Genomic DNA, 23,834 nt, shown 5'->3' with positions numbered 1-23,834 from the left:
GGTGGCGGGCTCCGTGTCCTCGCAGCTGTTGCACTGCTGCTCGCCGGCCGCGCCTGCCAGACAACTCACCTCTGGTGCGCGTGCACGCAGTTGTCACAGATGAACTCTGCGCAGTCCACGCAGTAGCTGGTGGCGGGCTCCGTGTCCTCGCAGCTGTTGCACTGCTGCTCGCCGGCCGCGCCTGCCAGACAACTCACCTCTGGTGCGCGTGCACGCAGTTGTCACAGATGAACTCTGCGCAGTCCACGCAGTAGCTGGTGGCGGGCTCCGTGTCCTCGCAGCTGTTGCACTGCTGCTCGCCGGCCGCGCCTGCCAGACAACTCACCTCTGGTGCGCGTGCACGCAGTTGTCACAGATGAACTCTGCGCAGTCCACGCAGTAGCTGGTGGCGGGCTCCGTGTCCTCGCAGCTGTTGCACTGCTGCTCGCCGGCCGCGCCTGCCAGACAACTCACCTCTGGTGCGCGTGCACGCAGTTGTCACAGATGAACTCTGCGCAGTCCACGCAGTAGCTGGTGGCGGGCTCCGTGTCCTCGCAGCTGTTGCACTGCTGCTCGCCGGCCGCGCCTGCCAGACAACTCACCTCTGGTGCGCGTGCACGCAGTTGTCACAGATGAACTCTGCGCAGTCCACGCAGTAGCTGGTGGCGGGCTCCGTGTCCTCGCAGCTGTTGCACTGCTGCTCGCCGGCCGCGCCTGCCAGACAACTCACCTCTGGTGCGCGTGCACGCAGTTGTCACAGATGAACTCTGCGCAGTCCACGCAGTAGCTGGTGGCGGGCTCCGTGTCCTCGCAGCTGTTGCACTGCTGCTCGCCGGCCGCGCCTGCCAGACAACTCACCTCTGGTGCGCGTGCACGCAGTTGTCACAGATGAACTCTGCGCAGTCCACGCAGTAGCTGGTGGCGGGCTCCGTGTCCTCGCAGCTGTTGCACTGCTGCTCGCCGGCCGCGCCTGCCAGACAACTCACCTCTGGTGCGCGTGCACGCAGTTGTCACAGATGAACTCTGCGCAGTCCACGCAGTAGCTGGTGGCGGGCTCCGTGTCCTCGCAGCTGTTGCACTGCTGCTCGCCGGCCGCGCCTGCCAGACAACATTTATATTAGTAGTTATTTATAATAGTTTTCTACAATTAACGTGACAAAATAACTAAAGCCAGTATACTCTATCCGCGGAATGAAGTAAGTATAGAGCTCTCTCTCTGTTTGGCTCTATCATTTGTATGGGATTACACAAAAGAGAGAGCGCTGTAGTAACTGCATTCTGCGGATAGGGTATACATGTGGCATTGTGTTTCGACTTGTTTGAGCAAGCAAAATACAATATGGATATTGTAGAGTTCCTCATTTTACCATTAGACTTCGAAAAGGTGGATAAAAGATTTGTTTCACAGTACATTTTTGGAATGTCATGGTTCATATTACCGTTGCTGCCTGCCTGTTCCATGGCCATCTTCTCGAGCACGAAGCGCTGGTCGATCATGTTGCTGGGCTGGCACTGCAGCCGGCACGCCGCGCACGAGATCGTCACGCAGTTCGCACCTGGCATGACAACAGAACATACAATCTACTCTCGTATGACACGTTTTTGCTCAATATAGATACGGGCCGCTAAGGCGTCTTCCGACGTCTATGTTTCCTGCCGCATATAATATCTTCAAGGCAGGAGTGATTAGGCATTTTCTAGGCAAAAGCGCTTCAACCAAGACCTACTAATCATTGCTTGTAATAAAGCAATGATTAGCATATAGGTAGGTACCTAGGAAGTCTCGGCTGGGCGCGAGCTTCTCCTCAATCTTGAGCTTGATGCAGGGCTCGCAGGCCGAGTGCAGGCACTCCATGAGCTTGGGCGTGCCGTCGGCCTGCGCCAGCGCGCCCGCGCAGAACACGCAGCGCAGCGCCAGCAGCGAGGCACGCGTGGGCGACGCCAGCGAGTCGGCGCCCTCCTCCGTCTTGCCGACCGTCGTCGCCCCGCTCGGGCCCGCGCCGTCGCTGGTGCCGCTCACCTGCACACACATTTCACGTAAAACATCGCTCACATTGAACCTGCGCAGTGGGCGAATTGTACATTTATTTCGGCCACGGCAATCTTTTAGCCGGCTAGCCATCTGCGCGGAAAAAATTGTAGTGCACAAGTGCTAGCACAAACACGGGTGCACCCTCTATTTCTGATGGAATGGCAATACAACACCATCGGAAAGAGATCAGATTCAGGAGCGACGGCTTTACATGCTCTCTGAAGCATGGACTGAAACACCACCTACTTCTTAACTCTGGTAAGCCAGAGTTAAGAAGTAGGTGGTGTTTCAGTCCATGCTTCAGAATTACAATATGTACCTTTGTTTGGATAATTACTGTCACAAGCTATTACTGAGAGCTATAGTGCCCTATATCCATGCATACACATAGTTAGAAATCTTTTTGAAAAAAACACTAAATACTTAGCTTATTCTTATCAAATCAAATTAAATCTAATGGTTTATTTAAAATAGGTAATAAATTACACTTTTTGAAAGTGGGTTGTTGCATCTGTAAAATGATAGAGTTCCCAGAAGATTTTTGATATTCTATATCCATGCAGACAAATGGAAGTCGCAGGCACCAGCTAGTGACATTATATTTTGCTTGATTTTCAAAACTGTCTGTTGTATTTTAGCAAATAAGTAATACAATGATACAAACAACAAAGATAAGAAAGGGTCACCTAAGTGACTTGAGTAAACAAAAAGTTTAGCAGAAAGTAATTATCTATACTTATACTGTAACTGGACAATTTCTGTACATTCAATATATTATTTTAAAATTTCAATCAGAGGAAGCACTATCTAAATATATGAAACGAAAAGGTGACTGACTGACTGACTGATCTATCAACGCAAGCTCAAACTACTGGCCGGATCAGACTGAAACTGGGCATGCAGGTAGCTATTATGATGTAGACATCTGCTAAGAAAGGATTTTTGGACATTCATTCCTAAAGGAGTAACATAGGGGTTGAAATTTGTGTAGTCCACATGGAAAGTCGTGGGAATAAGCTAGTTAATTCATAATAACACTCCCCGTGGAAAAGGATAGCACTAGCTTTAGAGTGATGGAGTTTATGTACAACAGAATGAACCACATTTGTCTATATATACCCATTTAGGTATATATAAGCATTAAAGTGATTTTATTTGTCTGATAGTAAATTGATTTATAGATAAAAAGCTGATTATATTTCATGTAAATCAGGAACTCATGTAAAATTGCCATAAATAGATTATAACTATAGTCTATTTATGGCAATTTAAAAACTAAAAGTCATTCTATAATATATTGTCCTGGCAGGTGTACAATAAAAAACCTGTGTAGACCTTGTGGTAAGAATGCACTAAAGGTTGTATAAAGGTTTAAATTTTAGGCATACACCTCTTTTGCATAATAAATGTGTACTAAGGTATATAAATATAGCGTACATATTCAAAATTCTTTGATCTTTTATCGTTTTGTATTTTGTCTTTTTTCTTGTACCTTTATTTGTATTAAAATTTATTATTAATCATCTAGTTAGTGTAAGTGGCACTGCCGTTCTAATTAGATATAAAATAAATAAAAATAATAAATAAATTGTATGCTAACCTACGACTTTGTACTTAATCTGAACTAAAATGGAGTTATGGATCTTTGAGTGAGGAATTGTGGGTTTTCATATTATACAGAACTAGCTGATGCCCGCGACTTCGTCTGCGTGGAATTAGGTTTTTCAAAAATGTGAAATATGTCCTTCCTCGGGATGTAAGCTAACTCCGTACTAAATTTCATGGAAATCGGTTAAACTGTTGGGCCGTGAAAAGCCTAGCAGACAGACACACTTTGGCATTTATAATATTAGTATGGATCAAATCTTGAGGAAACGGAATTATTCATTGTCATAGATTGCACAGTTTGGACTGGCTGTAAGGCACTTCAGAGTAAACACAATAGGAACTGTCATGTGAAACTAATAAGAGCAAGACAGGCGACTCTTGCACCTGCTTTTGTTTACAAACAGGTATTTGTTTTACATTTTGATTTTAGATCATACTGTATGGTAGTTTATCCATTCTATAGAATGTGGAGCTCCATTTTGAATATATTTACTATTTTTAGGGGATAGTAATATATAGGTACATATAGATGGTGTTATACTTAATTTTACAATAAAACATGGCAGCCCTTTGGAAATTACTTTAAATACTTTCACAACTTTCATAATGTTTTAATTTTATTTAATTTTATTTTAATGTCAATATAGCGCACCAAAGCTGGCTTTATTGATTACTAAATTAATACTAAACGACTTATTCTCCATTAAAAATAAAACACGAACTTGTGTCATAATTTCTAATGAGTTTCTAATGGTTATTTTTGCTTTTGTTTTTAAACAAAACATGGCCATACATTGTTCCGCGAGGCGGACCCGTCAGCGAGCTCGTCGGGCGCCTCCTCCTTGATGGTGACTCCGAGCAGCGGCCCGAGGTCCATCAGGGCTCGCTCGATGTCCTCTCCGCACCCGCCTCCGGAAGGAAACCCTGCGTTCTCCATTCGCAACGTCGAACACTGCACTTTCCAAATTATTTCACTCGTTTGAGTCTCATTTTCACCGAGGAAAAGTTAGACCAGAACTTTCACTCGCAGGCCTCGACGCTCGCGCACGTCAACATCACTAATTGAGCACTTACGGCTGAGAGATGAGGCTATTCGAAAGCGAGTTCTAGTGCCCTTGCTCACACTCAACGCGCAACCGAATTGATTCACTAGCGGAAAATATAATAGCATTGAGTCCTCCGCACGACGAATATACAAGAAATTCCATTGGTTTTATATATTTAGAGTCAATTTCACAAGTATTTATCGTTACGTGCGTCCTTTCAACATTTTCCTTAGCGACGAACTATAGACAATATAGAGTTTTATGTCATTTAAAGATTTACCATTATTTTTTATTAGTCTAGAGTCTAGACTCTAGAGAAAAATAAACAATAGTCCATTACAGACGGGGGAACATATTGTGACTGGAACTTGATTGAAATTTATTGTGATTTTATGACTTCATTGTTTGTTCATTGTTATTTGATACATGGACAGAAAAAGTATATTTTATTTATTTTACTATCCATCCGCTCACAGTCAGAACGAGAAGATTAAAAGTGAAAAGACTACATTGTATTTATGTGAGTGCAGTGGAGTGCAGAGAGGCTAAATTTGAGTGAACGTTCTCTCTGTAGTCAGAAATTTCAGTCTTTGAGTGAAAGGTGCTGAAGAAAAGAAAAAACTTAATAAAAACTGATTTATCTGATATAATTTCAGCAGCAGTTTGTTGCGTTGCCTGACCGAAGGGTATCGTACCCAACGGGAACCCTGTTACTAAGCCTCCCCGATTCATCCAGTCTGTTGGTCAGTCCACCTGTCTGTCACCGGACTGTATCTCATGATCCGTTATTAAATGGATCATGAGATACAGGGAAGAAGAGAGTTATTTTTCACAGAATGTGTATATTTTCAATTACCGCTATAACAACAAATAATAAAAATGTCAAAACAGCTGCCATGCAAATAAAAGAAAGTTAAAAAATATTGTGATTGCTCGTATGATAGTACGGAACTCTTCGTGTTCGAGTTTGACTCGTACTTGACCGGTTTCTTTTCATTACAAAAGCAGTGCAATTTGTTCTTGAACTTTATTGTTCAAAAGCAGCATTATAATTTTTGTACAGTGCAGCCTGACTGGCAGGCACTTGGATAGGTCGAGCTGATTCCGCTCGTCTATTGGACCCTTAACTAATATGACCAGAGCCAAAAATGTTTGTTACAGCAACACTGATTTAAGTGTCAAATGAGTTGGTGACAATTTGACATCGTGACAAGAACACAACACGTCAAAATTCTCGAAAATGGCTGACTCTGGGCCGAGTAAAAGCGATATTGAAGCGATATTTTTACGGCTACGTTCCATCCCCGCAAACAAAGTGTGTATTATTTGATGGATCGGGTGCAAAGGAATCGATGTTTATTGATTGTTTCACGTGAGTCGGTGTGTGCAGGTATGTTTCGACTGCAACGCGAAGAACCCTACGTGGTCGTCGGTGACGTACGGAGTGTTCATCTGCCTGGACTGCTCGGCCGTGCACCGCAGCCTCGGCGTGCACCTCACGTTCGTGCGCTCCACGCAGCTGGACACCAACTGGACCTGGAAGCAGCTGCGCAACATGCAGCTCGGCGGCAACGTCAATGCGGTATGATGAAATTATATTTTGTGCACATTTGGTGATTTGCTCCTCCTAAATGTACTGTGTATTGCAGCCATGTCAAACACAAAGTCACTGGTGGGTCAAAAGCATGAAGGCCGTAGATGAGGTGGGCTGCAAAACAAAGACAAACTACTGAATATCCCACCAAAACAGTATTATAGGACAAGCATATTTATGGCGTAAATGATTGGAGCCGCAGGAAAATGCTCAGTGGGCTCATATTTGACACGACTGGTGTGTTGGATGTAATAAGAATCTTTAAATACCTCGTATCATGTTGTGTTGGTAAATGGATACTTAACCTATTCCTCAATGCTGACATTATACTCAAGGAGAAGGATTTTCATTGAAGCCATTGTCCGCCACACCAACCACCGACCAAGTGCGGTTCCGTAGACTTCACATCCCTTTGAGAACATCATGGTACACTCTCAGTCATACAGGTTTCCTCACTATGTTTTCCTACACTGTTAAAGCAAGTGACATTCAATGGGATGGAACCCCCAACCTCCCAAATAGGGAAGCACGTCTTAACCACTAGGCTATCATGACCCTACCTTCTCACTCTGGGCTGGAGATGGGCTGATGGTGATGATGATGACATGATGCATGGCACCGCAGACACAGTTCTTCCGCACGCACGGGCTGGTGACGGAGGACGCGCGGCAGAAGTACAGCTCGCGAGTGGCGCAGCTGTACAGGGACAAGCTGAGTGCAATGTCGGAACAGGCTATGAGGACTTATGGCACTAAGGTTTGGACTCATTCTGTACATTTTTAGGTTTCCGTACCTCAAAAAAAAAAAAAGGAACCCTTGTAGGATCACTTTGTTGTCTGTCTGTCTGTCCGTTGTGTCTGTCAAGAAATCCTATAGGGTACTTCCCGCTGACCTAGGATCATGTAATTTGGCATATAAGTAGGTCTTATAGCACATGTACCTAATGGGAAAAATTCATAAAATGTGAATTTGTGGTTACATTATATGCAAAAAAATTAAAATGTGTTCATGAACAAATAATTAGTATTTTCAACTTTCAAAGTAAGATAACTATACCAAGTGGGGTATTATATGAAAGGGATTTACTTGTTCATTCTAAAACAGATTTTTATTTATTTTTATGCATTATAGTTTTTGATTTATCATGCAAAATGTCGAAAAAATACGGCTGCAGTATGGAATTCTCGGTGCGCGAGTCTTTCATTTCCATAGAGATTATAATTTTTAGTTCAATAGTGACTATTAATGTGTATGGGATGGTAATCTCTCTGCTGTAAAACATAGTGTGTGTGTATATTTTGGTGATGTTAACCGCGCGATTGGTTCCCCAGTCAATATTTTGCTTCATACACCAAGTGCTGTTCAAATACACATATATACAGTGTGTCCGGACATGAACTAGTGATTTTTTAAACACTTATATAACAACTATTTTTAAGAACAAATACACTCTATACTTGGGCCCAATCCACTTCTTATCTGTGTGGCAGCCATTTTGATTTTTTGTTGAAATATTCTCTATAAAAAATCATCTCTCAAAGTTTTGGTCTTGCTGAGATAAAAATGGGCTTATTCGGAGGGCAACAATACTGTCCTATCGTCTACATTACAAAACAAAGTGTTCACATTTCCATAACTTTTGAAAAAAATAAGAAACTCGAAAAAATTATCGTAAAATTATGCAAATTCACTAATTATTGTAAATCACTGCAAAAACGCCCCCCACAACCCTTTTATTTTTTTATTACATCGAAAGATTGTGAGCTAAGCTACAATACAACATTTGTTATATAAGTGTTTAAAATATCACTAGTTCATGTTTGCACATACTGTATACAGGGTTACAGGAAAATAGGACACGATCCCGTTAAGGGGTTATAGTACAGGACATTAGCTATCAAACGACCCCTAAAGTGCTTATGCAAAAGTTTATCGTTTTCGAGTTATTAATTTTTTTATTTTTTTCTAGGTAGTTCGCCACTTTAAAAATTAGTAAAAAAAAGAAACAATGGTATTTCATCAGATTTTTTTTTATTTCTTGCTAGTACATATCCTTGTTAATAATAAACAGTTATAAAACAAGAAAAATCTTTAAGCATTTTAAAATTGCAGGCCAGAAACTGTACAAGTTTTCGATGTTTGAATTAGATTCTTTGAATAACTTGCAAATTTTCTGTAAATATTACTATGGCACTTATCCTGCGGATTATTTTAAAAATATCTACGTAGCTATCCATTGGTACATAAAAATTACAGGAAAAATTATAAAATCTAGAAAAAATGACACAACAAAGAGACCAGGCAGAAAATTCTAACAAATGCTATTGCCAAAGAATTAAATCAGGATCAAATTGATGCAAAATGGTTGAAGATTATTTTTCAACGGGGTCAAAAGGTACAATGAAATCAGTCAAGTGCGAGTCGGGCTCGCACACGAAGGGTTCCATACCATCGTACAAGAAATAACACTACTTTTAGTTATAGCGGCAAAAGAAATACAATTTACAAACCAATGTTCAATTAATTTTCATTCATCAAAAGTTCACTTGAATAAATAAATCAGGACAAATGAACTAAATGAGTGAGTGTTATGTTTTAGTTGCACTTGGATCCTGCGCCTGCTGAAGTGAAGGAGCCCAAGGAGCAGGAGGTAGACTGGTTTGCGGAGCATGGCAAGCCCACTAACACGAACTCCTTGCAGGTAACCCACTGCCACTAACCACACGGCAGACACCATTGATTCACTAACTTTATAGCCAAGGCCAGCATATTATTTACATCAGGATATGATCAGGAGCAGCGGTTTGGGCTGTGCGTTGATGTATAAGTCAGTCAGTTAGGAGTTTGATTTGTATGTATAGAGACTGAACTTCTCATATGGACACTTATCATTACTTATCATTGTAATTGTTGTGAGATGTTTTGTGTGTTTTTAACAAGATTTTTAAAATAAATAAATGAATGGATTTGTTTGAAATATAACCATTAAATATAACCATTAAATATAACCATTAAAAAATATTTTGCAGTGCAGTATTTCCTACTATGCCTTATATTTGATAATTTGTTTTCCACATGTTTGTAATAAAAATTTAAATGTTAATGGATTATTAAATTAGTTGCACAGAGATAAGTTTCCTGTGTGTTATCTAAAGGTGTTTGGTGTGGTGGAGCCAGGGCCAGCACCCTGCTGCTGCAAGCTGTTAGCTGTGACCAGCTGCTTGGTTGGTGATCGGTGCTATGATTGATAACAATCATCCCTACCTATACATATTATAAATGCTGTGTATTTATTTGTTGATTTGTCCTTCAATCACGCCGCAACAGAGCAACAGATTGAATAATTTTTTTACATAAATATAGATGAAGACCTAAAGGGTGACCTAGGTTACTTTTTATACCAGAAAAACAAAGAGTTCCCACAGGATTTTCTAAAAAGTAAATCGACGCGGGCAAAGTCGCAGGCATTAGTTAGTACATAATAAAAAGCAATGGTTGTCTAGGTTGGAGCATGCATGCCTAGCAGATGTCTGTTCATTACTACCTAGAATAATACTTAGGCTGAACGTGTGCACACTTGTGTGTGTTCTTCAGTCAACCTGTTGTACTTCGTGCGGTAGTGCAGAGACTCTTGTGATCCAGCTGGTTGATTGCGGAACAACTGCATCGCATGCGATCATGGCACTGGAGCTGTATTAAGTTGATGGTGTGTTGCAGACGGCGCCGGGCGGCGGCGAGGGCCTGAGCTCGGAGGCGCGGCTGTGGGGCGCGCCCGGGGCCGCCGCCAGCAGGCCCGCTAACAGGCGGCCCGGGGTCAGTACACAGGGACGTGTCACCGCGCGAGGCGAGGCGGTGCAGTTTGATACAGATAAATGTAAATGAACTAGTAGCAATATGTTTGTGTGCAACAGACGGGCGCGCGGCGCGGCCTGGGCGGGCTGGGCGGGCTGGGCGGGCTGGGCGCCACCAAGGTGGCTGCGAACTTCGACGACATCGAGAGGGAAGCCATTATGGCAGAGAAACTCAAGATGGAGGTAAAGTTATCCATGCTGGTTGCACACTTTACGACAATTTTTCTTGTAGTTATAGTAAATACACTGTTATCTTGTTTTAATAATAATGAATATGTACAAAAGGTTGACGACAGTTCGTACGTTCGACGCTTCACTACCTCGGTAGGCGTCGAACGTTACCTCTTGTTCGCGACAGATCGACTTAGCATTCGGTGTGAGGGCGCTCCGCAGGGTGACGGGCGGGCGTGCGGGACGTCCCCACCCCGATTGCCATGTCCACCTGTCGCGAACTAGAGGTAACATTTGACACCTGCCAGGGTAGGTGAAGCGTCGAAAAGGAGCCTCGCTTCGCGGGGCTCCTTTTTTCTGGGTGGTAAAAAAAGAAATACCTAACCTAACCGTTCCGAGTCGGAGTGCCCCAAGTCCCGAGCTCGCTTCGCTCGCTCTTGATGGTGGGAGCGGGGGGGGAGGAAAGAGACCCCCCCCCCCATTATAGTAAGCGGTCTCTTCCGTCGGCGTCGGCCCGGTCGACATATAAATGATTTGGTGAATTCTTAAAGTATTTATCAAACAGTTCATTTTATCAAACAATACATTTTATCAAAAAAAAAAGCGCGATATGTTGTTTTACTAATTAACACGATTAAGAAATCAATTGTTTGTCAAATGATATTTTATGAAATAACAATTTGTCTGGTAATTTGTTTTATCAAGTGAATTATTTGTAGAAACATAAGTTTTATAACAATCATAAAATTATTCATAATTTTGCCAGAATTTGTTTGGGGAATGAAACTTTGTCAATTGATCGGTCACCAGGCAATATTGCACATCGAACTTTAGAAAGACATAATGATTTCATAGAGCGTCGTCTCTGTCGTTGAGGCCGACGAAACGTCACAGGTATGAGTGAGTGAGTGACAGATGACAGTGCTCTACGAAGCAGAAATGAAATCTCTTTGTAAAGTTGGACGTGCAATATTTAGTGCGAGTATGTAAATGCTGATTCCCGTTCAGACGAAGGAGAGCCAGAACAAGACAAGTATAGAGTCGGTGGAGCAGGAGGTGGCGGCGCTGCGCCTCGCGTACCGCCCGCCCGCCCGCGACCACTGCGAGCGGCTGGGCATAGCCGCCGGGAACCGCTCCACCGCCGCGTGAGTGTGCACAACCCCAATCTAAGCTTCTTGATGTTTGGCGGCTGTGCACTGTGCAGGCCTTTCAGACCCAGTGTCACTTTGAGTGTTGCCGATCTATTGTGACCGCCCCCGTTAGCAATGAGGAGGTTTCCAGGCAACGTTCGAGAAAATTTTCATAGATGGCGCTGAATACTACCACCACTAAAGATGAAAAATAATACCTATATCTTTATGATCTATGCTTTAATGTTTAGGTCGTGTCAATCAATGACATAGACTAAGAGTAACAGCTAGCGTGCACTGCAGTTTTCCTTATGTTTCTTCCACACAAAATCTATGAACTATAATAGAAGTAATTAATTAATTTCGCGTCCGATTTAATATTAAAAATTTAAAGCATAGATCATATAAACGTTGCCTGGAAACTTCCTCATTCTCGTCCGACACTGGTTGCCGCCAGGAACAGCAGCAGCTTCTTGGCCTCCTCCGGGCGCAGTATGTGTTCCCCTAGGTGAACACTATGTTTATGTACTAGCACCTGACATTGACAGATGATCTGCCACCTCTTGGAGCTTGAGGTTGAACATGTCTGTTCAGTGTGCAGCGCCCCGTTAATAATTATAATAATAATCTAGACTACATTTTATCCCCGAAAATTTAAACGGGATTTTTAAAAACTTAATCCTCGCGTACGGCGCGGCGCGGCGTTACGAGCATCGAATAGCTAACGTGTAACTGTGGTGCAGGGGCGTGTCACACTCGGCCGCCTCGGACATGACGGTGATCGAGCAGGAGGGCGCGCCGCCGCCCAAGCACCTCGACGACCTGGACGACTTCAACAACGTGCTCGTCATGATCAGGTACCTATGTAACTGTGGTGCAGGGGCGTGTCACACTCGGCCGCCTCGGACATGACGGTGATCGAGCAGGAGGGCGCGCCGCCGCCCAAGCACCTCGACGACCTGGACGACTTCAACAACGTGCTCGTCATGATCAGGTACCTATGTAACTGTGGTGCAGGGGCGTGTCACACTCGGCCGCCTCGGACATGACGGTGATCGAGCAGGAGGGCGCGCCGCCGCCCAAGCACCTCGACGACCTGGACGACTTCAACAACGTGCTCGTCATGATCAGGTACCTATGTAACTGTGGTGCAGGGGCGTGTCACACTCGGCCGCCTCGGACATGACGGTGATCGAGCAGGAGGGCGCGCCGCCGCCCAAGCACCTCGACGACCTGGACGACTTCAACAACGTGCTCGTCATGATCAGGTACCTATGTAACTGTGGTGCAGGGGCGCGAGCGAAGCGAGCGCAAAATTTATGACATTATTTACAAAAAAGAAAAGATAAAGGTCAGAAATATTGTATTACGATATATATATATATATAAATGTCAGAAATTTTGTACTAAAAACTATAAAAGTCATCTGTTATAGAAAGAAAAGTTCTGTTATCTTTAGTGGTCCTCAGACGCAACGAGCGCTTGGATAATAAAAACTTTACTAAGTATTTATATTAAACGTAAAGGACCAATCCAATCAATACATTATAGGCATATGCCAATACATATTATTTTTTACTTTTTAGAGGTTTTTATTGTCGGGAATTTTTTCTAAAGTGTGAAAGAGAATGAAATATTCTATCATTTGCGTTATCAGTAAACACAATAAAGATCGGATATAAGTCAGTCTTGACAATTCAACAATCTCTACGATCCTTTGTTTGAGATGGCTTTTTTGACCGTTGATTTTATCGGAATAAATATGTTTTTGGGTATTAAAATATCGGTCGGTCTGTTATAGTTTGGTGATCTGGCAGGGACTAGTGAGCCCCAATCGATCGTGGGCCCTGGGCAAGTGCCCATTGTGCCCAGTGGGAAAGAGGGCCCTGGTGACAGAGACAATGCTCTACGAAGCCGAAACCTCTTTCTAAAGGTCGATGTACAATATTTGCTGCCGGCTAGTAAAGTAATTGTATTGTGAACACATTTTTTTTATGATTCACAAATTCGGTTTTTGGATTTTTCCTTTACTTGTGCTTTAAGACCTATCTACTTGCCAAATTTCATGATTCTAGGTCAGGTAGGATACAGGAAGTACCCTATAAGTTTTGTTGACAAACACGACAGACAGACAACATAGTGATCCTATAAGAGTGCCTTTTTCCTTTTGAGGTACGCAATCCTTAAAAACAAAAAATGTAGTTACTTCAATATCATGTAAAGTCATCAGAATCAGCACTATCGGTGCGATGCCAAGCTTGTGACATTCGTGTCGTGCAGGAACGAGCCATACAGCAACAGCCGCGGCCTGGACGCGCTGCTCAGCGACATGCCGCGCAAGCTCGACAGCTCGTGGGAGAACATCGAGCCCGAGCCCGCGCGCGCCGTGCGCACCATGTTCGACGACAAGCCCGCGCCCACGCCCACGCCCACGCCCACGCGCGGCAGCGCCACGCCGCGCAACCGCCCCAAGAAGCACGACGAGGAAGATGACTCGGCGGTCAAGAAGTTCGGCTCGGCCAAGTCTATCAGCTCCGCGCAGTTCTTCGGCGATCAGGTGAGCTTAACGCGCTAACATACAAACGTGTTATGCCGAAGGTTCTATTGTTTGTTGTTCTACATATCGATTTATCTTTTCACTAGCTGATGCCTGCGAGTTCGTCCGCTTGGATTTGGGTTTCAAACATCCGGTGGGAAGTATTTGTGTGGTAACGGAGGCCTGTACACTGTACACTGTACACTGTACACGGTACACGGTACACGGTACACGGTACACGGTACACTGTACACTGTACACTGTACACTGTACACTGTACACGGTACAGTGTACAGTGTACAGTACGTGTGAGTGATCCGAAGTAACAATGTCGGCCCTGCCTTTGTTATAATATAAAATTAACATAGTGAGTGATTTTCATTTTTCAAAACGCCATTGAGACTGCCTTTTAATTCTACGGTGCGTTACATTATAGGTGCTTGTAGTTGTGCAAGTGCCTTGGGTCACATATTACATTTGATTTCATTTCATTTAATTTAGAACATCTTTATTGTTTAATACTATGACAAAGAATAAAAAATACAGGATATGCTTATAGACAAAGGGCGACCTTATCACTACAGTGATCTCTTCCAGGTAACCCTTTACTTGAGAACTTATAGAACTGTAAGACGCAGTTCACTGTCCCTACAGGATCGCAGCTGGGACCGCGGCGGGGGCGGCGGCGTGGGCGGCGGCGTGGGCGGCGGGATGGGCGGCGGGATGGGCGGCAGCGGCGAGCTGTCGCGGTTCGCGGGCAGCAGCAGCATATCGTCAGCAGAACTGTTCGGCGGCGACAGCAGGCCCGCCAAGCCAGCCGCCTTCAGCGTGTCGGCGCCCGACCTTGAAGATGTGAGCATCTTAGCCTATTGACGTCATATTAATGAAGTCACAGTTCTGTTCTGACTCCATATCCTCACAGTTGAAAGTCAAAGTGAAAGTATTTATTCAAGTTGTGCACTTTTTGATTGTTAATCGTTGGATTTGTGAGATAATGATGTAGTGGCAATGGGCAGGGCACATAGTTCGTAAAACCGATAGACGTTGGGGTCCCATTGCGACCAGTCAGTCAGTCAGTCAGTCAGTCAGTCAGTTACCTTTTCCTTTTATATATTTAGATGTTTGGCTCGATTTTACAACCCTCCACCTCCCACGGCCCCACCAATCTCTCGGTTATATGTGCCGAATTGCGGGAGGGCGCCCGTTCGGTACTTGTTCTTGGCATTTTCTCGGGGCGCCTTCTTGACTCCCTACAAATTATTTCCCTGTCCGTTCTTCCTTGTCCCTTATGCTCACTCTCCCCCCTTGGGGCTAGACGTCACTAACAAAGCTGTGATCCCCGCTGCTGCTCCTCCGCGGTGCCGACCTGGCACCTGTACGCTCCGAGCTGCTTCGCCTCTTATGCCAATGGTGCGCGAATTCCCGTAGCCGGTTATAGTTCCCCGCCGATGAGACGAGGTCCGTGTAGAAGACCGGCCCCGCTTCCCCGCGTACGATCCCATCCAACATCGTCACCCGCAAGTCCTCATAGAGGGGACACTCCCACAGCACATGGTGCCTATCCTCGTCGCCATGGCCGCACTCGCACGCCGGGCTCTCGCACAACGTCATCGTATGCAGGCGCGCCCGGAAACAGCCGTGTCCGATGAGGATCGGTGAGGTCTCGTAGTCCGGCGCGACCCAGGTGGCTCCTGCCACATCGCAGTCACGTCCGACCCGATATCCCGCTTGCGTCTGCCTCCACCTCCACCTGTTCGATTCTCGGCCGGCAACACACCCGCGAGCGATACGCTGACGTGAGTAAGATGAGGGAAGACCTCTGCGCCGTGATGAGCGTCGACCGCACGACGTGAAGCGCCGCCCTCGAGCACGCTGCAGCATACGTTATCGTCGCTACGAATGTTCCACGGTACAGGATGCGCAGCGCAGGATAACGGATGCCCCAGGATGAAGTCGACACACGCGACATCTTCCCGAAGCATCTCCCCGATCGCCAACGCATGCTGCGCGACCGCCTCCGTCACGTGCCTGATCGAGCTACCGCCGAGCTTGATTACCGGAGTCGCTTCCTGAGCTTGCCTACGATCTTTACTCCCCTCGGTAGCGGCTGTATGTATGTATGTATGTTTGTGCAGGTGCGCGAGTCGGTGCGCGCCGGCGTGACGCGCGTGGCGGGGCGCCTGTCGTCGCTCGCCAACGGCGTCGTGTCCTCCATACAGGAGCGCTACGGCTACTGACCGCGCCCGGAGCCCTGCGCCGGCGCCGCGCCGCAGCCCTGACTCGTCTACGTGCTGTGGTGCAGGTGCGCGAGTCGGTGCGAGACCTTAAATTTTTTGACCCATTCAAAAATGCCCAAAGCGCCTGGACCAGTTTTTTTTCAAAAAAGCAATTTTTGCGCGATATTTTCCCCTGGCTCTATTGCGATATATTGACGCCGTTCGCGCAAAACTTGTATTGTAGCAGATTTTCGACCAATTACTGAATGCTAAGTATACTTCGTTAGCGCGCTAACTCGCTAACTCGCTAACTTGCTAACTCACTAACTCGCTAACTCGCTACTAAAATCGTGGAAATGGATTTTCACTCCGTCGAGTGTTGAGACTGTAATGTAATTATGGTCAGTATAAAATATAAGTAAATGGGACTGATTCTGAGCGCAACTAAATTTTAGAATATTCGCATCTTTTTCTTACCAATGTAATAAGAAAAGGAGAGACAAACTTAAATTAATTTCGAACTGTCAAACCTCGTGACTTTAGGTGCGTGCGAGTCTTTCTTCTTCTTCTTCTCTTAATATATGGCTTTTTCCAGTGCCATGTCAGCACAATGCACTTTGCCAGTCTCAAGTAGCTTGAAGGAGACACAGAGGAGATTGGCCGGTAAAAATGTGCTGTTAAGATCTTAAACTGTCTGTCTGTAAGTCTTGTTTGCTGATGATACATCACTTTTATTTAAAATCAATCGATACTTAACAACTTTTGATGAAGTAAACAATTCTCTCACCAAGTTAGTACAGTGGTTCGAAGCTAATAACCTGCTTCTCAACGGGAAAAAGACAAAGTGTATTAAATTCACTTTACCAAATGTTAAGCAGGTGAAAACCACTGTGCAACTTAATAATGAGGAATTAGATTTAGTGGATACCGCTATTTTTCTTGGAATAACGTTAGATGCAAAACTTCAATGGGGCTCTCATATAAATAACTTATCGAACAGACTTAGTTCTGCCGCATATGCGGTAAAAAAGATTCGCCAGTTGACAGACATAGAAACTGCGAGACTAGTATATTTTAGTTACTTTCACAGCATTATGTCATATGGTATATTATTATGGGGTAATGCTGCTGATATTAATTCTATTTTTGTGCTGCAGAAAAGGGCTGTTCGAGCCATATACAGTATGGGGCCACGAGAGTCGCTGAGAACTAAATTTAGGGAAGTTAAAATTATGACAGTGCATAATCAATATATTTTTGAAAATTTACTATACGTACATAAAAACATAAATAAATTTAAAAAAAAAAGTGACTGTCATAATATAAATACTAGAAATAAAAATAAACTTGTAATTCCCGCCTCTAGGCTCAGTAAAGTTAGCAATTCATTTGCTCGTAATTCCATACGTTTCTATAATAAGCTTCCAGAAGACATATTGGAGATGTCTCTCAACAAGTTCAAAGTTTTCATAAAACGTAAACTAATTGAAAAATCCTATTACAATGTAAAGGATTATTTAAATGATAAGCAAGCTTGGGAATGAGTTGCTTAACGACTTTGTGATAGTTCTAATAAGTTTCAATAAATTTGTAAAGTGGTGATAATAAAAAGAATACCCGGCTGAGTTTGTTGTGGGCTCTTCTCAGACCTGGGCGCGTTTGGAACCCTCGTAGCTTTAGTTTTAAGTTTGCGTTATAATTATCACCACTATATTATCTTACAAATCTAACACTATACCAGACAATCAATAAGAGTAATTTATTACCTATTTTGAATAAATCATTTGACTTTGACTTTGACTTTGACTGTTTACTGTAATAGAAGGGTTAATTTATTGTTAGTACCATAATATAACTATTACATATAATATTACAACTGGGATCACATAGACAGACACACACATGGGAAGGTCAACAGAGAGACATAGATACACAAATTATAGCTTTAGTTTGTTAATTTTAAAAATTTACATAGATACTTAATATAAGGACTATACACTAACATTAAAACACATTCAACATTTAGAGGGCGGGGAATTTTAGGAGGGAGGATATCGTAAAGTTTAAAGGGGAGTTTGGGACAGGAGAAGAGTATGTGGGAGGCTGATCCTTCGTCTAGACCACATTCACACAGGGAGTTGTCACGCACTCTTAATTTTGACAAGTGGACAGGGGTGGAGGCATGACCAATTCGTAGACGGCTTATAGTAGAGGTAACCCAGCGATCCGATTTTTTATGAAAGAAGAACCAAGGCCGTCGTGGAATGTTAGGTTGGATAGAAGCATAATGCTTACCCTTGATAGAAATCGATTCAGCATATTTTGAGTTCCAAGAGCTTTCCAAATCAGTTTTTGCTAGGGAACGGAAATCTTGGGGGTGGTTTATGAAATGCTTCATAGTACCCATTTCGATCGCAAGTTTAGCGCTAGCGTCGGCAGTCTCATTGCCGGTGATTCCGGAGTGGCCCGGGATCCAGGCCAGTGTAACATTTAGGCCTTTCTGTTGGCATGCATATAAAGCCTCCCTGATCCTAAACACGATAGCTACTCTCACCCTACTACGGAAAGGGTTATCCTTAAGAGCTTGTAGGCAGCTTAAGGAGTCAGTCAGTATTAAGGCTTGTCTTATGTTATGGGCTTCAACGAAAAGGACTGCTTCTAAAATGCCAATGGACTCTCCTGTGAATACTGAAGTTTCTGGGGGACACTTAAATTGAATGCTAATTTTGTATTTTGGAATCCAGCATGCTACACCAACGCATCCATTCTGGGATAGTTTTGAGGCATCAGTATATATTGTGAGAGAATCAGGCCAGTCGTTTTGTAAGATTTCATTAAATTTATGATTGGCCTCATTTGTATCTTTATGGATACCTACATTTACAATTGGGAGTTTACCAGTCAAGCTTTTATAGGGGGAAGAAAACAGAGGGAGTCTGGGTGATGAGTCAATTGGATGAGGTAGGGAAGTAAATTTGAGGAAACTTTTTAAAAGAAAGGGTTTATCCTGGTTGGCTCTGACAACACAAGACAGCTGTCGAAGGCTGTCCAATAAAGGGTGCGAGGAAAGCTGCAAAACTTTGCTGATAAAGCGGTCACATAAATACTGGCTTCTTATTTGCACTGGGGGATCAACACATTCAGCTTGTAATGTATTGGTGGGGGAAGACTTCATGGCGCCTAGTATAATTCTTAAGCATTTGTATTGAATTTTGTTTAGCTTTTCTGTAGCCGCTTTGTTAATAGGATCTAAAGTAAACAGGCCATAGTCTATGTGACTACGAACTATGGCATTGTACAAAAGTTTTTGGGAATACTGATGGGATCCCCACCACACCCCTGATAATGCACGGAGTATGTTGATACCATTTTCACATTTTCGGCTTACATATTGGGCATGAGCTGCACCATTGAGTCTTGAGTCAAGAATCAGACCTAAGAATTTAGCTTTATTTTCAAGAGCAATGTGTTGATCATTGTAAACAATATTGGGGTCTGGAATGATTCTTTTCCGGGTGAAAATGACGGCCTTACACTTATCGGTAGACAGAGACAGACCATGATCGGATAACCATTGGCCTAGATAGTACAAAGCAGAGTTGAGACTTGTCGAAATACTCTCCATGGAAGTTGAGCTAACGTAGAGAGCAATGTCGTCAGCATATTGTAGAATGTTACAGAAATTTACGACAGATAGTTCGAGATCATGAGTGTAAATGCTATAAAGCAGTGGACTGAGGACCGAGCCCTGAGGGAGACCTTTCCAGATGGTTCTGGGGGGAAGAGAAGATGAAGAAGTTCTCACCAGAATGTTTCTGTGTGAGAGAAGATTGCAAATGATACGTGTAAGTCTCGGCGGGACACTCAGCTGTTGCAACTTGTGCCTGAGCATTGGGAGAAGGACATTATCATATGCCGACGCTACGTCCAGGAAAACACCCACTAGGTACTCTCCTTTAGCCAGGGCTGTTCGAATATCCGTCGTAATGATTCCAAGGCTATCCATTGTGCCAAGACCCTTTCTGAAGCCAAATTGGGACCTGGCCAATAAGTCTCTACTTTCCACTATCCATTCCAACCGGTTTTTTACCAAGTGTTCCATAACTTTAGCCAAAGTGGACGAAAGAGCTATGGGACGGTACGAGTTAGGGTCTAGGGGGTCTTTGCCAGGTTTCCGTATTGGGATTATGACTTGAGTCCTCCATGGTTCCGGGATGAATCCTGTTAATAGAAACCTGTTTATCATATCAAGGTAGCAGTATTTCGCCTTATCATTAAGATTTACAAGGAAGGAGTACGGAATACCATCATTTCCTGGGGCAGAATCCTTCAGTCCGGAGAGAACTCCCTGAAGCTCAGCAAAGGTAAACGGGGCATCCATTTCATCGGGTGATGATAAAGGAGTAAGAGTAGGGAAGCTACTCCCACAGGGGACGTAGGGAGGGGCGAGCTTATCTGCAAAAGCTTCCAACCAGGAGCTTGAATCATTGGATGGTGAGTCGTTAAGCGACTGGGAGTTTCTAAATCTTTTAATCTTATTCCAAACAGAAGAAGAAGGATATCGAGGGTCTAAGGTTTCACAAAAAGATACCCAACCAGTTTTTTTCTTCTTAGACGTAAGTCTCCTAGTTTTAGCATTAATACGCTGGTATTCCAAAAAATTACTCCGGGACATATTCATCGTGTAGGAAATTTCTGCTTCTTTGCGTTGTTTGATCATATTTGTACATTCATCATCCCACCAGGGGGGTGATGAGTAGAAATCTCGTTCAGTTTTTTTGATAGTAAAATGGAGGTCGGCTGATGATTTTAAAATTTTGACAAAGTTCTCATAGTAAAGTTGATAGTCTCCATCGACCTCCAGGCAAGGGAGGGCGTCAATAAGCATGTCAACAGTATCAGCAAATGCAGGCCATTGAGCTTTAGAGAGCTTATGTTTAAGGAGAGGGTTAGGATTTATGACTGGGATGGACCTGCGGGCCAAAGAAAGAAGGACAGGGAAGTGATCACTGCCATGCGTACTTGTGAGGGTTTCCCAGGAGATAAGTGAGGCTAGGGAGGGAGAGCAAAGAGATACGTCTATGGCAGATTTTGGGTTTTGATCTGGGTATACTCTTCTTGTCGGAGAACCGGTGTTGAGAATACAGACATTAAGCTCATCAAAGATTTCCAACCAGAGAATAGCAAACCCATCACATGAATGAGATCCCCACGCTGTGTGGTGAGAATTAAAGTCTCCCATCACTACAACAGGGGGGGGAAGAGCTGCAATGATAGATTTAAGTTCTGGAATAAGTGAAGGAAGGGGATGTGGAATATATAAGGAAAGAAAGGAAATGTCAAGGACTCTCGCAGCTACAGCATTAATCTGCTGACTGTGAGGGGGAAGGGTTATGGAAGAATAGACGAGGGAGCGCCGGATAAGTATGGCACTTCCTGCATACCCATCATCCCTGTCATCCCTAAGACAAGCAAAACCTGAGACCCTAAAATGGGAACCTGGCCTTAGCCATGACTCAGAGATGGCAAGAATAACAGGTTTGTATTCATTTATTAATAGAGCTAATTCATGTTTTCTACTGCGCAGGCTTTTACAGTTCCATTGCATTATTTTCACTAAGTCCGTTTTGTAGGAGAGAAACGATTTTGAATAAAATTTGGGCTGCGTTGGGCGGTGATGTTTGATTATTGAAATTTTCTATGATATTTACTAAAGATTTAGTTAGGATGGAGATTAGGTTATCATTGTCACTGGTGTTATGGGTAAAACCCTGATCATTATTATTTATGGCAGAACCATTATTGACGGAGGAGGGGGGTGTACCAATGATACTTTGGTGAGCTCGCCTGTCGTATCCCTTTGCTACGGGTGCTCTGGGGCGAGGACTACGGGTAATGGTTTCCCGGTAGGATCTAGGAGAGGTAGTATTGTGCTGTGAGGGGGTTTTAGGACTAGGCCTGGGAGTATATGTAGGAGGGGCAAACATTTGCTTCGTCATTTCAGCATAGGATGGCCTACTAGGGGGAAAACGGGATGAGGCTTCACTGTAGGAAATGTTATCTTGGGACATGGCCTTTTTGATAGCTTGTTGTCTGTTATGTTCTGGGCAGCTTTTATCTGTGGCTAGATGCTTACCCGTGCAAAGTACACACATTGCATTGTCCGGAGTGGTTTCACAAGAATCACCAGTATGTGGCTGTGTGCATTTAAAGCACCTAGGCTTGGAGCGGCACTGGGTCTTTATATGCCCAAACCGGCAGCAGTTCAGGCACTGTATCGTAGGGAATATATAGGTTTCTACTGGGAGTGATGTGTGATAGGAATACACTTTCGCAGGGAGCATCTGCCCCCTGAAAGTAACAACAACCGACTGGGTCGGGATCCAGGCCACTACGCCATCTACAACTTGTTTTCGGTTCAGTCGTCTTGCCTTAAGAACTTCCCCACAACCAGAGGGGAGCTCGAGGGATTCAACGAATTCGTCGAGGTGCCAGTCAACTGGTACACCTCGAACCATTCCCATCCGAGTGACGTTGAATGTCGGGATATAAGCTTTAAATTCTGCTGCTTCAATTACTGGGTTGGTGAGAAAACTATTCGCAGCTTCTGCACATGAGAACTCTACCGAGACTTTATTGCGGCCGACGCTTTTCACTCCATCGTTAACTATGGATCGGATCTTGTTTTTAAATAAAAATTGACCAAATTTAATTGCCCTGAGCGCGGTGCCAGCCGAGGGATCAGCTACAGCTCGGGAAACGTAGACAATAAAGGGGCCTGAGTCTGTTTCTAGGTACTTCGAGGGGGCTTCGGAAAGAGACGGGTGGGTATAAATAGATTGGACCGAGGGGTGTGCGGTTGCGGGGTCAGGTATAGGTTTCTTTGCTGCAGACGGGGGGCTTTCATCAGATGGTCGTTTACGGCCCGCTTGGGGGACCGATGTTGAGGGCAGCGGGGTAGTTTGTACTTCTACATATTCCCCTGGGTCAGGAGGAACGTGGAGGGGGTCGTCGTGCATGCTTCCACAGCCTGGGAGCTCCTTGGGACAATCACAAAACAAATATGCTTACCAACACCAACTATTACACTAAAAAAAGCACAAAAACTACACCAAAACTCTCACTAACACGTGCGTCCGTCAACGCTACGGGCATGTAATGCATTGTGCGAGTCTTTATTTTGTTTATTTTGCGTCCCTTTTTAGTAAAATTAAATAGAAAAAAGATGCAGATACTCTAAATTGACGCCATTGGCGCCGATTCTGTTGTCTTGATCAATTGAAATAAAACAAATACAAGTTTAGCGCGACCGACGCTGTTATCTACGAATATGCTTAGACAATAACTTATATATTAATTATCTATCCGATTTCAAAGACTTAATGTATAAATATTACTTGTGATTTTCAACTTTAATTTTTCATATCCTGTAAAAATATCTAACTATAATAGTTTTTCACGCACACTCGAGTAACAACTGCAAATAGAATTTTCTTTTTGTATACTGTATATGACTGACTGACGGTCACGGTAGGTATTTATTGTATTACTTAATAACGCCTAAAATGCATATTGTAAAGTTTAAATCAAAAAGTATTGTAATAAATATAATATAGCAAAACATGTAAAAATTACTTACAGTACGGCAGAAAGTAATGTACATCGACCTTT

At 43.8% G+C, this 23,834-nt stretch overlaps 2 protein-coding genes across 2 annotated transcripts in view; one reads left to right on the top strand and one right to left on the bottom strand.

Moving 5' to 3' along the window:
• Positions 1–4,904, bottom strand: part of LOC117992758 (E3 ubiquitin-protein ligase TRIM33-like) — a 31,904-nt gene extending 27,000 nt beyond the window's left edge. Inside the window, exons 1-4 of the mRNA XM_069506104.1 lie at positions 4,413–4,904; positions 1,753–1,999; positions 1,419–1,535; positions 966–1,077 (exon numbers count right to left, since the gene is read on the bottom strand). Of these exons, the coding sequence (XP_069362205.1) occupies positions 966–1,077; positions 1,419–1,535; positions 1,753–1,999; positions 4,413–4,556 (620 nt within the window). The 5' untranslated portion in view covers positions 4,557–4,904. The remainder of the gene's footprint in view (positions 1–965; positions 1,078–1,418; positions 1,536–1,752; positions 2,000–4,412) is intronic.
• A 950-nt stretch (positions 4,905–5,854) lies between these two features.
• On the top strand, positions 5,855–16,728 carry ArfGAP3 (ADP-ribosylation factor GTPase activating protein 3). Its single transcript, XM_034980473.2, has 11 exons — positions 5,855–5,980; positions 6,056–6,247; positions 6,884–7,015; positions 8,859–8,960; positions 9,977–10,072; positions 10,171–10,293; positions 11,290–11,426; positions 12,155–12,268; positions 13,692–13,968; positions 14,602–14,799; positions 16,083–16,728. Exons 1-11 carry the CDS (start codon positions 5,906–5,908, stop codon positions 16,182–16,184), a joined length of 1,548 nt encoding a protein of 515 aa, XP_034836364.1. The 5' UTR covers positions 5,855–5,905; the 3' UTR covers positions 16,185–16,728.
• The last annotated feature ends 7,106 nt before the right edge of the window (positions 16,729–23,834 follow it).

The sequence above is a fragment of the Maniola hyperantus genome, chromosome 22 (assembly GCF_902806685.2).
Source record: "Maniola hyperantus chromosome 22, iAphHyp1.2, whole genome shotgun sequence".
In the NCBI taxonomy this organism is placed as follows: Eukaryota; Metazoa; Arthropoda; class Insecta; order Lepidoptera; family Nymphalidae; genus Maniola; species Maniola hyperantus.
The sequence above is the reverse complement of the archived record's forward strand: the minus strand, read 5'-3'. Positions and strand labels throughout refer to the sequence as shown.

Bases quoted from the DNA above. Each gene is read 5' to 3' on its own strand.
- ArfGAP3 (XM_034980473.2), top strand. From the start codon at position 5,906: ATGGCTGACTCTGGGCCGAGTAAAAGCGATATTGAAGCGATATTTTTA. The intron at 10,073-10,170 runs GTCAGTACACAG...TGTGTGCAACAG, and splicing joins CCGCTAACAGGCGGCCCGGG to ACGGGCGCGCGGCGCGGCCT. The intron at 14,800-16,082 runs GTGAGCATCTTA...ATGTTTGTGCAG, and splicing joins CGGCGCCCGACCTTGAAGAT to GTGCGCGAGTCGGTGCGCGC.